Source organism: Haemaphysalis longicornis, unplaced genomic scaffold (assembly GCF_048455015.1).
Source record: "Haemaphysalis longicornis isolate Haplotype H1 unplaced genomic scaffold, Haemaphysalis longicornis Haplotype H1 scaffold_10, whole genome shotgun sequence".
Taxonomy (NCBI): Eukaryota; Metazoa; Arthropoda; class Arachnida; order Ixodida; family Ixodidae; genus Haemaphysalis; species Haemaphysalis longicornis.
The window spans coordinates 30,224,365-30,237,300 of record NW_027526204.1 but is presented as its reverse complement, the minus strand read 5'-3'; the positions used below and the strand labels follow the sequence as shown (position 1 = coordinate 30,237,300).

The window sequence follows — 12,936 nt, the reverse complement described above, 5'->3', positions numbered from 1 at the left end:
CAATCCTGCCGGTGCCTGTGTGATTTTTTTGCGATTGTAAATGCTATGCGCACGGACGCGGACGGACATTGTGCGGTCCTAAGGTACTCTGCACCTAAAAAACGGCGTTTCACGCAGTTAGGTTGGCTGAGACGTGAAATGACGTCATTATTTAAGGCATATTACGAGAGTTGCGACAGCTGTCTGAACCTGGCCTAAGACGTTCCATAGCATGCCCTTAAACTCTGCAGTAGCGAAAGGCGGCCGTCTGCGGGCCAGTACACCGCAGATGAGGTGAGCAAGCAGACGAACAAGCAGCGAAATCCACAATCGTCGTCAACCCTTCCATTGCGTTGCGGCACGAAAGAGCAGCGGCGCAACGGGTGAGAGACAGATCGAAGCCACTCGAAAGCATCGAAGCGGAAACGGATTGTGAAGCCATGGCATCTCGGGAGTTCAATTGGACATTAATGTTTGCGCATTTGCAAACCAAATGACTTCTTAGAAGTCTCCAAAATAATTTTTTACCTTGTAATGAAGTTTTGAGTAGCGCGTCTGTGTCGTGGTTCTTCCTTGCTGCGTCCGGTTTTTAGCACTATTGTCTTCAAGCGAAGACATTCTAACTGGCCAAACAGTACAAACTGGCTTCGAGGAAGCTGCGCTAAAATGGTGCCAAAACAGAATGGTAAAAACTAGAGATTGTTTTTGGGCGAGTCGGTGCATCTTTGGCGAAGACAAAGGACTTGCGGAAAAGAAAACCACGAACAAGGGTTGAGACAGGACAAGCGCTTATCCTGGCACAAAGCCCGTGTTTTCGCGAAAGTTTCTCAGAATTCGACGCCAAAAATACCTGCCAGGGTTTGTCGAAATAAAGGAAGAAACCGGTGCGGCAGAAGTGTTTTGTTTTTGTCGATTCGTCGCAGTTTTTAGTCATCAGTCACAATTGAATTCAAACAGCGGCGCCCAAAAAAACTGCTGCCTCGCCCCCTTTTTAAAATCGACGATAAAAAAAACACTCCGTTGCCGCCTAGATATGCGTCGCATGCAAAAGAAGTTGCATGGCGCGACGTGGACATGGTGTGCTCCCAACTACTCTGCACTGTGGCCCCAGGGCGACGGAGCAGATAGCAGAGTCCGCCGCCGTTCAGCCAGAAAGCAAAACAGCAGCGCAAAAACAAAAGAAAACCGGGAACAAAAGCGGAAAGAAACAGCCTATCTGGGCTGCGCGCCTCTTGTGTACGGCGAGCAAGACAAAGGCAGTGGCGAGAACGAGGCGCAACAACAGCGTCAAAAAAAGGGTCGCCAGCGGCCTTTCCCCCTTCGGAGCGAGATATATCGCGGCGAGACACTGACACCACGTGTCCCCCACGCTGCAGAGACAATGGCCGGCCGATAGCGGTGCTTGGCCGATAGCCGGCAATGGCTGTTGCCACCGGGCCGGCCGTCTGCTCTCGCCCCGCAGCCATGGCCGGACAGTCGGGCATCAGGATAACCCGGCGGCCGGAACACGACGACGCTCCTTGCGGCACGTCGCCCACCTCCGGACTGAGGTGGCCGCCACCCTCCTTGTCTGTTGCGCGCGGCAGGTCTTCTCTGCCCGCTCTGCACTGTCCCGGTACGTCGAGTGCGAGGCTCTGCACCGACAGAACGCACAGCTCCGGTCGCCCACGCTCTGTCCGGTGTCTGCGTGACACAGACTGGACACGTCGGTGCCCTTCTTCGTCTTCGGTGACCTTAACCCGCTCTTCCGAATCCCTGCGATGCTCCGTGTTCTTGACCCGGCTTCAGGAAGCGCCCGATGACATCTGGCTCCGGGGTCCGTTGCCTAAAATCGGCGCAGTCATCCGGGAGGCCCTTCTCCGTCTTACACCGTGCTGCCAGTTGGCCTCTTCGGTCTCGGATGAGGCGCGCATCCTTCACGATGGGCCACGAAGCGAGCCGTGCGGCCGGCAGCCTATCAGCAGCAGCAGCACTGTTCATGAACAACTAGCCTATTACTTGGGAACCGGTGCATGCGCGGTGATAAGGGAAGGTGCGAGTGCTGCCACAGTGACGTGTGAATTCAAGTCGGTGGCCCCTGCTGGCGCGAGTGGCGCTGCTCGGTGGAGGCGGTGGCGCGGTCGGCCGGAGTTTGCTCTTGAACTTCCCGGTGCGTGCGTGTGCGTGTGTGTGAAAGAAAGAGGGTGAAGGAGCCCGTGGTCGTCCGGATTACCCGGGGGGTGGCCATGCACGTGTACTACAGGACTGGCGTGGACGTAGAGGCATTCACTGACTACGAAGTAAGCGGTCTTCGTTTTCGTCTTCGCGGTGTTACTTGCTTCCTGCGTACGCGTTCGAGCTGCAGGCGTTCTTGGCGCGTTTAATGCGGAAGAACCGCGCGGGGGAACAGAGTGCAGTTCGATGCAGTGACTGGAAAACTTGACAATACAAGCACCATGGGTTTTTGGTGCTCGTTTTACTGTTTTTTTTTTTTTTTTTGCAATGCCAGCCGATAAGGACGCAAATAAGACGCGATGCGGGCGCGTTGCTTCACGACAGCGACAGGAATGAAGGCGCGTGTGCAGCGTGCAAACGTAACGCAGAAGTTTCCGCCCGCGTTTTGCTTGTTTCACTGCACCGTATTGCGATTTGACAAACTGTCGCGCTTCTGCACGTCGCATGCACTCCCGCATCAGTGCCGAGCGTGTTGTCCCCAAATAAAATGCTTTTTGGGTGTAATACGGCGAATGCCATCACGTTACCCGCGACTGACGTGCGTTGAAACCAGTTATGCCACGCTTCAATGCGGTGATGTTTCATATCTCTGTGAAGTCGGGAAGAATGTCTCAGAACATGGCCGAATGCACGGCTGCTTCTGGAAGATGAAATGTGAGACCCGATGACGGATGTGACTAGCGTTCGTCTGCACCTATAGACAACTTCTGTGCAGAAGTTTTCGAAGGGTTTGGTACGGTTTTTGGTACGTCCACATTTTTTGCTTTCGTCTTCAGAAATTGGAGCAATTGGCGGGCGAAGAAAAGTAATTAACTACAGTGCCGTGAACACAAATGTGTCATTCGCGGGAGCAGAGCACGCCCCCCAAATAGAAAACGAATATCGCCGCCCACTATACTTTTTCGCGCAATGATTTGTGACGCCACAACTTTTCCCTGGTATTGCTGCAGCATCTGGTCTCCCGCGCGAGCCCCGACTCAGTCGGCGTGCCAGCCTTGAACTCCTGTGGCAGGTTCGGTCACGTGAAGCTGTAATGAACATCCACTGAAAACTGGAAACCTTTGTCTATTTGTTGGTAAAAGCTCATATGTCGGAGGTAATTTCCTACGCCCCCAAGGTTTTTGTTTTTTACGGCCTAAGCATTGCAGTGAAGCTTGCTGCTTGCGCGCAGAACAAGCATTGTTTAATAAATTGGAGGCTAATACGATTTTATTATGTTGCTGGCGATTTGGACCGATATCTCGACAATGAGGTAGTTAATTTTGGTGAATACGGGATGATTTTGGGGCGAGCTACTGCCACGCACGCTATTTGTGTTGACAAGATGTTCGCCAACGTATAGCAGACCTCTGCGATAGACCGTCTTCTGCAGGCTTCGTTTTAGGTTTTACCTGACAAAATTGGAAGGTAGTGAGTGCACAGATGTTCGCAATATCCCTGAGGACATGGAAGACTTGCGCCCTGAGAGTACGGAAAGGCCGTGACTTAAGCGTGGTGCCGCCAGCCCGTGTTCATGCTATGGAGGATGGCTGTCACCAGCGACGCTGCGTGCTTGTTCCAGCAGCGTCTTCTCGGTCATCACAGACCCTTCCGGCGACGCTTGAGGCTGGGAAATCACCAGGACACTGTAAAAAGGGGGCACTAGTGTACAATGCGTGAACTTGTAATGTACGCAATGGAAGTTTCCCAGCGATATCAAGATGGTCGCGAGCAGACCAATGAGCTAGCTCTTTTTCTTTTTATTATGCGTGGAGATAGCAGTCTGGACTGTGTCGGCAGATGTATTCCACGCCAAGGAAAACAACAACAAAAACACACGCAGGTGCAGCACAAAGCTTGTCCGGCCCCCTTGCTAGTGCGTCACAGCAGTTGTTTGCTTAACACCACTGACACGTAAAGAAGCTTGCATACGTCGAATGAGTCGCGGCAGCATTTGTTGCTGCGGAGAGACGAGGATGCGGTATGTGATGTAGAGGCCTTTCACGTTCGCAATCGTCGGTTCTGTTGTATTGGCGGCTCGTCGGCGTCTCGCTTTTTATCGAAGTTAGTGCAGGGGTCCGCTCGTCCTCGGCGACACTATAGTGGATGGCGAACGTGCGCTGCCTGTAGCCGCTACGGAAGTATACATTCGTCCTCTTCACAGTGGTCTTCAGCGCTCGCTTTCTCGTCCACCGCTCGATGCATTCGTAAAAGTTGCATCTTCTCAGGCAGCGCCCCTTTTCATCGCAGACGATTTTTTCTGGCCTGGGTGTAGCACAGGGTTTTCCTGCTCTTTTGATACACGCAGTTTACTTCGTTCCCTTCCAACGCATTGCATGGTTTTTCTTTGCTGGCCCAACCAGCGAACAGCCCGATCGTCTTCCACTGAGCCGTCTTTCTTTCGCTAATTCCTTTGTGGAAGCTTTATAATACCCTCACCACATTTTCCAATTCAGGAAACTGTACGGGCTCAAGGATTTACTCCGTTAATCATCCGAGACAGTAATCAGTAAGCATGGTAAACCTAATGAAATGACAGCCCTGTTTTCGTGATACTGAATACTGAAGGTGAACGAATTTCACGAAATAGTTTGCACTAGGGTTGCCAGCTCGATTTTTAATTTTATATTGCACTACATCAATTTTCATTACGAAAGTAACGCGAAGTATAATTCACGGCAATCTGAAAACAATAAATTATTTGTTCACCGTCCGGGTTTTACGACAGCACTGGCCCGGACGGTGAACAACAGGGGCGGTGTTCTCGTAATTGTCCGTTTTGAAAACGTCCGTTTTGCTTCCGTTTTATTGTGACGCATTTCCAGTTGTAGGTGGGCTTTGGATTGCCTTTTGCGCAACTGTTCTAGTAAACACATTTTAAGAGACTAAACCTATCTTAAACTATCTTTTATGTGTTTATTGTTCCGCCAGCGAACCAACAACAATGCGACGAAAAATCGTCTGCTCCAAATCGTCTGCTCCGAGAAGCCGCGGCTCATGGCTCCACCGTGCTTGCAAGGCGTCACATCCGGGAGCTCGCTTTTTGCCAATGAGGGCTTGCTCAAAAACGGACACTTGAAACGGACACAAAAAGGACAAAACGCGAGAATACCGCCCCAGAACAGAGCCGCTGGAGCGCGATTTCTTGTAGCTGTAAGCGTGCCGTTGCTCATAACAACGCGCGTGCTCATTAAATAACCACCCATGTCTTTTTTTGCTCTCGCTATCTTTGGAAGTTGTCTTTTGCGTAAAAACAGCGGAGGAACGAGACATAAGGCGTGCAAGTTAATGAAGGAGCGCTGTTTGACAACCGGGTTGTTCCGTTTTCAAGCACAAGTCTGCTGCACAACTGCGCGACCTCTTGAAGTGTAACCAGTGCCAGATAAAGGCATTTTTGGGCCAGGACTGCCTGTCTCCTTGGGGCCCATAGAGTTAATGTTCGGGGCCGGTGATAACGATACTGATGACTCGTTTAGGACGCTGAACTATTTGAAGCCCCCATGTTACGGCCGCTTATCAGGGATAAAATATGCGTAATGCAATGGTTACGGGAAACTGACCTATTGGTTTCCCTTCTAGTAACGGTTATTACCGGGCGGACGCGTCCTTATGTTTTATTCCCCGGCCCGTGGCAAATTCACAATGATCGAAGTGCCGCATTGGCACGCGTGACAGGCCAAAGAACATGAGAGCATTTTCTCTGCAAGCAACATTTTAAGCCTTCTTATAAACGCATGGAATTCGACAAAACGAGTGTGTAGCCACAGGCTTCGAACACCAGAATAGCCATACAAATCATATACAACGACTTCACTTCTAAACAAATGTTTACACTCAAAACCATTACTAAAATCAGTCACATCTAACTCAGTCACCCGTTACAAAATGGGAGCAAAGAACCGCGTCCTTGACATGGGGCAAAACTAAACGAAAGAAAGTAGCACCAAGATAAAACACGACAAAGTATAAAATTTAGAACTACTTTATAGCTTTTCAAGCTCGCAAATTCCCATATTGTTCCATCAAAAGAAATATTTTATGCTGAATTTTTGCGCAGCGTAAGACAAGGACAGATACAACAAGGGACACGAAGACCAGCGCAGACTAACAACTGAAATTTATTTCTTAAACAACACATATATATATATACACTATCTAACAATCCTTGATCACCGCGCATGAGCAGGTTAGTACACTCTCCATCAAAGGGTCTTCGTGTCCCTTGTTGTATCTGTCCTTGTCTTACGCTGCGCAAAAATTCAGCATGAATTCTGAGTACCAACTAGCCCGCCTAACGGTGTTATTACAAAAAGAAATATCTTTCAGCAGTTACCTTTCAATCGACATGATGTCTAAAGGCTCTAATTCTTTGGGTAGATAGGAGAGCGCCGTACTGTTTTGTAGCCTGAGCTACACTGGCCGAGGTTGAGCAGTTTCGCGTGGCTCCTGGTGAGCCGTGGTGCGCATGCGCGAGGAGCAGTGACGCCGCACGGCGCACAGAACGTTGCTCGCTGCCCGGCGTCTCTCACACACCCCACGCGTCCAGCGTCTTCGCCGACCTTCTTTCCGCACGTAGCGGCCCGGTCCTCTTGATGATCATGCGAGGGGTGGCCGGGTGTGGAACCGACGGCTCGTGCGTCGCAGCAACACCGGCGTGCGCCTGTGGAACCAGCTTAGCTCTGGGGTTATTTGTGACGCTGCGCCGGAGCCGCTTGATAAATATACATATACACGTGTCACATAATGTGACATAAATAAAGACATTGAATTGAAATGAACGCTAAGGCTGTCAGCCATAAGGTTAGGGGCTGTGCAGGCTCGTCTCTATCTGTCACGGATTAATTAGCTTCCGTGTGAAGTCGAGGTGGACGCCCCGGGGCGTCCGCCGTATAGAATCGAGACCGTCAACCGGGGTCTCAGCCTTTATTCGATGCGTCGTGGGCAGGAAGCAAGCTCAGCGACATTTCCTTTTTTAAATAGTCGAGCGGGGCCCGGTTCCTGCGGGGCCCCAGAAAGCTGGGGGGACCCGGGGCTGCAGCCCCCATAGCCCCGTCTTTAATCCGGCACTGAGTGTAACAGGAAATATTGCATATTATAACATCGCACACGCTATGTGCATGTTGCGGTGCTATCGCTTTAATACTGTTTATTAATACTGCTTACGGGGGCAGCATATTGCATCTTGGAGCAATGAACTGTTTGCGGCGCTTCGTTCGTTCACTCGTCTTGTTCCAGTACCCGTGCCCTCTTTCGACGTCCTAAAATATGGCCGCGCCCGCACTCTTCTGTACCGTTTTAGCCTTTGTCGGGAGTATTTGTTGCACGTTCTTTTCCCCTTTCTTTGGAGTTCTTTGCACACCTTAAGTTATGAGGAGCTGACTCAGTGGCTCCTGCGTTGCGTCGAACTCTTCTCCCGTGTTACCGTTTCCGACTCTAGGCTTCCTTTTCGCGTTTTTTTTTTTGGCGGTTCGACGGATTGGAAGGTGAAGCAGGGTTTGTAGAACGTCACACGGTGTGCTACTTGGGCGGCAGCATTTCTGACTCGTGGTGGCTCAGTGGCTCAGGCGTTGTGCTGCTGAGCCGAGGGTCGCGGGCTCGATACCCGGCCGCGGCGGCCGCTTTTCTGATGGAGGCGATAAGCAAAAACGCCCGTGTGTACGATATTTCGGCGCATATTAAAGATCCCCAGACGGTCAAAATTAATCCGGAGCCCTAGCCACTACGGCGCGCCTCATCGCCTGTGGAGCGTCGCCGCGGTAAACTTCACAATTAATCAATTTCCGGCGGTGTTTGAAAACACAGTTTGCGCAATCAGGCGGGAGCCAACATGGCGTCCGTTGCCAATTCTTCCACCCGAGGAGGGAACGTTTGGACTTCCTTCTTTTGAACATTGCACAGACTCTCTGAACTTTTACAAAATGTTAATTGGCTTGAAACTGGAAAATATGTATCGATTTCATCGAGATAAGCGGGCAAGCGTGCGGTTTACGCGTGAGCCTGCATGACGGCATAGTTTTCGTCAGCAGACAGGAAGCTGTGTGCGAGCCGACTTGGTTGCTCTCCTGGTTGTTGCAGTGTACACGCGTGCCTTCAGTATACCCGCTATCACTTACTAGCTCCGGCGGGGTTTCCTCAGCACAGTGGCACAGTATTTATCGCCGTGTTTGCCCTTTCGGGTAGCTCTGGGAGGTGAGGTTTCTGTGGCGCCTTGTTTCTGTGCCATCGTCTGACTAATAGCGACGATACTTTTCATGTATATACAGCTTGACTTGGGCAGAGCACGTGTTTGGGGACCAGCCTCTGGCTTTCCGTCGTCGTACTTCGCTGACACTCTGGCAAACATGACGCACTGGTCGGAAGATTGGTGCCTTTCATAAGGATGGAGTTAAGGCGGTAATTTGGTGAGCTAATTCATACATTTGTAGTCCAACAGCGCCAAGGGCAGGGCGAAAGCGTTGTACCTTCGTCCTGTCCTTTGCTCTGTTTTGTATAAATTTGAGGATGGTCGCGTTGGCAGGGTGCCACTGTGTACTGTGGATGGAGTGCTTGCGGTGTGAAGCTTTCGTGCGTGTGCGTCGGCATGATTAAACGGTAGTTTTCTCCGAGCTCTTGGGCGTCGCAGTCAACCACACAACATGCCCCCCGTACATGATAGCACGGATGACATGTCTCCGTAACGATACTCTGTCTACCCAGCTGTCGGAATGGCCGGAGAGAGATCGCCTCGGTGGGCGCGGGTAATTTGTCAAGCCCGCGCTCCATACGACACGTTTCCTAATTACGAAGCAGCGGAAATTAGCGCGGTAGCGCCCTGACACAAAGGGACGTCGGTTATGTAGTTAGCGAAACTGCGTCTTGGAAGACGAGAACGATGCGGCAGTCCGAGGTTCTCGGGCAGCCTAGTGTAACGCTTAGTAATAACTCATCATCATCACCAGCCTATCTACGCCCACTGCAGGGAAAAGGCCCCTCCCATAGATCTCCAATTACCCCGGTCCTGTGCCAACGGTGACCAATTTGTCCCCGCAAACTTCTTGATCTCATCTGCCCATCTAACTTTCTGCCGCCCCCTGCAACGCTTGCCTTCTCTAGGGATCCACTCTGTTACCCCTAATGATCAACGGTTATCTTGACTTCGCATTACATGCCCTGCCCACGTCCATTTCTTAATTTCTACTAGTATGTTCTTAACAGGCGTTTGTTCCCTGACCCACTCCGCTCTCTTCTTGTCCCTTTATGTTACACCTATCATTTTCCGGTCCATTGCCCTCTGAGTCGCTCAATTTAAGTTGAACCTTCTTAGTGAGCCTCCAAGTTTCTGCCCCGTAGGTGAGTACCGGTAAGATGCAGCTGTTATACAAGTAAAATGGCTAAAATCAACACGGTCCACAAGCGACAAGAGCACGGGATGGCGCTACGCCAAGCATTGGGGTTTATTGTCGTACGACCGCGTGATTATAGCTGCGAAATGGAAAAGAAAGCGCACAGGCTAAAATCGCGTGTAAGCATGGCCTGCAAGCATGGTCACTGTCCAGGTCGGCCACTTCTTTGTTGAGTACCGATGGGGAACCAATACTCGATCGCGTCACCGGATCTGCAGGCGCGCGCAGGCTGAACATTGATGACCTCTGTATATACACCATCCTTGAAGCATACGATGCGCAATTAAGGGAAGCAGTTTGAAGCTCCTCCCGCGCTCTTGCCAGCGTGCGTGCTTACATGTTCCGGTTTGGCCTGCATTACAAGGCCGCATGTGTATCTTGTACATGACACCGACGCAACACTGCTCATCTCGCCTCGTGTTTCACACGCCGCACGAACTGTTCCACCTTTCTCTTTTCTTTTATTTCTTTTATTTCCTTCTTCCTGTCTTTTTTACTTTCCTTCTTCCTTTCCTTTCTTTTCTTCTTCCTTTCATCCTTTCTTTATTCCTTTATTTCTTCCTGTCTGTTTTTCCTTTCTTTATTTCTTTTCTTTTTTCCTTTCGTTCCTTCTCTTTCTTTCTTTCTTTCTCTCTCTTTCTTTCTTTTTTTTTCTTCCTGTCGTTCTCTTTCTATATTTTCTGTTCTTTTTATATTGCTTCCTTTCTCTCTTTCTCTTTCGAACGACAGCGCCATCAGGCGAATTTGTAACCGAGATGCTGTGGACAGCACGGCAGAGGGGGAAATGCGTAGTTGTATAGCCCTGTAGAAAATTGAACTAGTATGGTGAAAGTAGTTGTTTCTGCACCAGCGCAAGTGCACGAGGGCAAGGGAAGAAAGCGCCGACTCAGTTCTCAACTCGGAGCAGGTATCCTTTTGAGCACTGCGGCGTAGCTGACCGATTAGGGTTTTGTACCTTCACACAAGGAGTACTTGTAATTCTCAGCTGCCAATGATAAGACGGCACTGTTCTTGTTTCTTTTCGCGTGAGAGGGTTTCTCTTTCTTTGGATGGGCTATCATCCAGGAACACGGGATAGCTATGGCTGCCCGCTTCCGAGCGCTGCGCAGCACGGGAATAGCTTTCAACGACCGCTGCAGCAGCCTATACACTATTTGTACGGCGGCCCGTCCCGTCCGCCCGACGTTAATCTTATCGCATACAAAAAGGAGGCAGTTACACGGCGCCTACACAGCATGTCGCGTTATCTTGTTCCATGGTTAATCCTGCATATTCTACCGGAAACAAGGCTTGCTACTTGACCGCGGCGTTACGTACCTCGTCTCAGTTATTCGGTGCAGAAAATGGCGAATTTAGGCCTCAGCGTCCAAACATTATTTTCAGCCCTTGGGGCATTCTGTGGGCGTGACGTTAGAGTGGAAGCTTTGGCGGTTGGTGATTTGTGGTCGATATGATTGCGCGGCACAAAAGACTAATACCCGTGCTACACGAGCGTTTCGAAGGCCTTCGGGTCGAATGTCATTTGACTCAAATGACACCTTTGAGCTGCTACACGACGTTTTACAAAGGCATTTGGTTAAAATGGCGTTTGAGTCAAAGGAGCACGGCAACTGACCTTTGAGAGTCTCAAATGAAAAATATTTGGTGAATATGGAACTCCGTAAAGAGGCGATTACATCAGTATTCGTTAACTCAGGGTGGTACTTCGAATTGAAATTATGCGCTTTTTTGTTATCGGAGGCTGTGCTAGCTCCCGAAATTTCCCTGTTGTAAGTTGAACTTGGTAATGCCTTGTTTAAAAACTGAACCGAGCTCTGTTTTGGCGGCTCAAATTAAGCCCATTACCCAGGATACGTATTGCCGGAAATTTTTTAGAGCGTCGCAATATTACAGGGCTGTGGGGAAATTGGGCAATCATCTGCGTATCCTTGCTCCGTGGTAAAAACCCTCCTTAATATATTTTTCAGGCTCCCGTGTAGTTTAACCAGAAGAATTCTCTTAAGGTTTGGCGATACTCTAGAATTGATATACCGTATTTACTCAATTTTAGCCACCCCCGGTTTCCACGATTGTGGTGCTCAAATTAAGGATGTGCTTAGATTTGAGTAATCTGAAATTGCACCCATTCCTTCCACTTTTTTTCGCTGTACTATCTAGACGAGACGGGTGCAAGGTATAACGTGTTATTTGGTAAATATTAAAAAGAAAATAGACCGAGCAAGCGCGCTAGGCCGCCTGGAAACGGGCACTTCCTCGAAGAAAAGTGGGTGCTTAGATTCGCATGCAACCGTTTTTTTTTTTTTTCAATTTTTTCCCCCGAAAGTAGTGGAGGGTGCTTACAATCAGGGCGCAAGGTGCTTAGAATCGCGAAAATACGGCATATCGGCTTTCGGTGTGTACAGCCCCCCGCGTCATTCAGCTCAAGTGCAGAGAAGGTTATAATTTCTACGGAAGCGTTTGTAGACGCACCGCTGTGGTTCGTAGACCTAGGTTGGCCGTTGGCCTCTTTTATATGCGCATTGGCAGTCTTGAGAAATTCGGGCGTAGGACGACCTAACAGAGATCAAATATGTCTGCGTTCTGGGGCGCATGTGAACGATCCCCTCGTAGGGAAAATTAATGCAGAGCCCTCCACTACTGCGCCCCTCATCGCCTGTGTGTGCGCTAAACCTCATAACCAATCGAATCAACCAGATAAAGTATGTCTACACTGCATGCGTAGTACGCGCTGTGGTTACGACGTCCAAAAAATTTCCTCATCACGGTAATTACACATACAAAGCAGACGGAGCAGACACTGTTCACTCCGTCCTTTTTGTAGATATGCCGAGCTGACCCTTTCACGAACTTGAAAATGCATCTCGCCGGTTGTACTAATAATATTCGACTTGTAATATTTTTATCCTACAATTATATGCCCACTCTAAGTGCTAAATGCACCTATTACACCTTTAAACGCCGTTGTGGCACCTTTAATGCCAGAGGGCCAGAGGCAGTCTGCTGAGGTTGGAGGGAGAGGGTTAGTGCGTTGTGAACTCTAGTAGCAGATAACAAAACATGTCCGACAAGGGTGCCCTCGACGCTGTAGCTTTCGCTACGTGACACCACGATTGTGTTGTATCCGACGCCCACCGAGTCACCATACGTGGCCGAGAGATGCAGACGCTACCTCGTACCCACGGAAAAGAGCCTTTATTGTTGTTACACGATATTTATAACCGGGCTGCGGTTACTGATGATGATAATGGAAATTGGCCACCTTAGCACTGCGCGTTACCTGGTAGCATGTACAGAACTGCATTACACAACACAACAGATTGTTCAGTTAAGATGAAAGCTCTGGCTTAACTGTACGCACAATTCATAAAATAGCGCAGTGGAT

The 12,936-nt window shown here is 49.8% G+C and overlaps 1 protein-coding gene across 2 annotated transcripts in view; it reads left to right on the top strand.

Annotated features, from left to right (window-relative positions):
* Nucleotides 1-12,936, top strand: part of LOC144158332 (TBC1 domain family member 25) — a 128,427-nt gene that overhangs the window by 48,761 nt on the left and 66,730 nt on the right. The window contains exon 1 of one of the 2 annotated variants that reach the window (XM_077689155.1): nt 892-2,258. The exons of the other annotated variant lie outside the window; for it this stretch is intronic. Within the exon in view, the coding sequence (XP_077545281.1) occupies nt 2,205-2,258 (54 nt within the window). The 5' untranslated portion in view covers nt 892-2,204. Of the gene's footprint in view, nt 1-891; nt 2,259-12,936 lie in introns of those variants that run through there. 2 annotated transcript variants of the gene reach the window in all.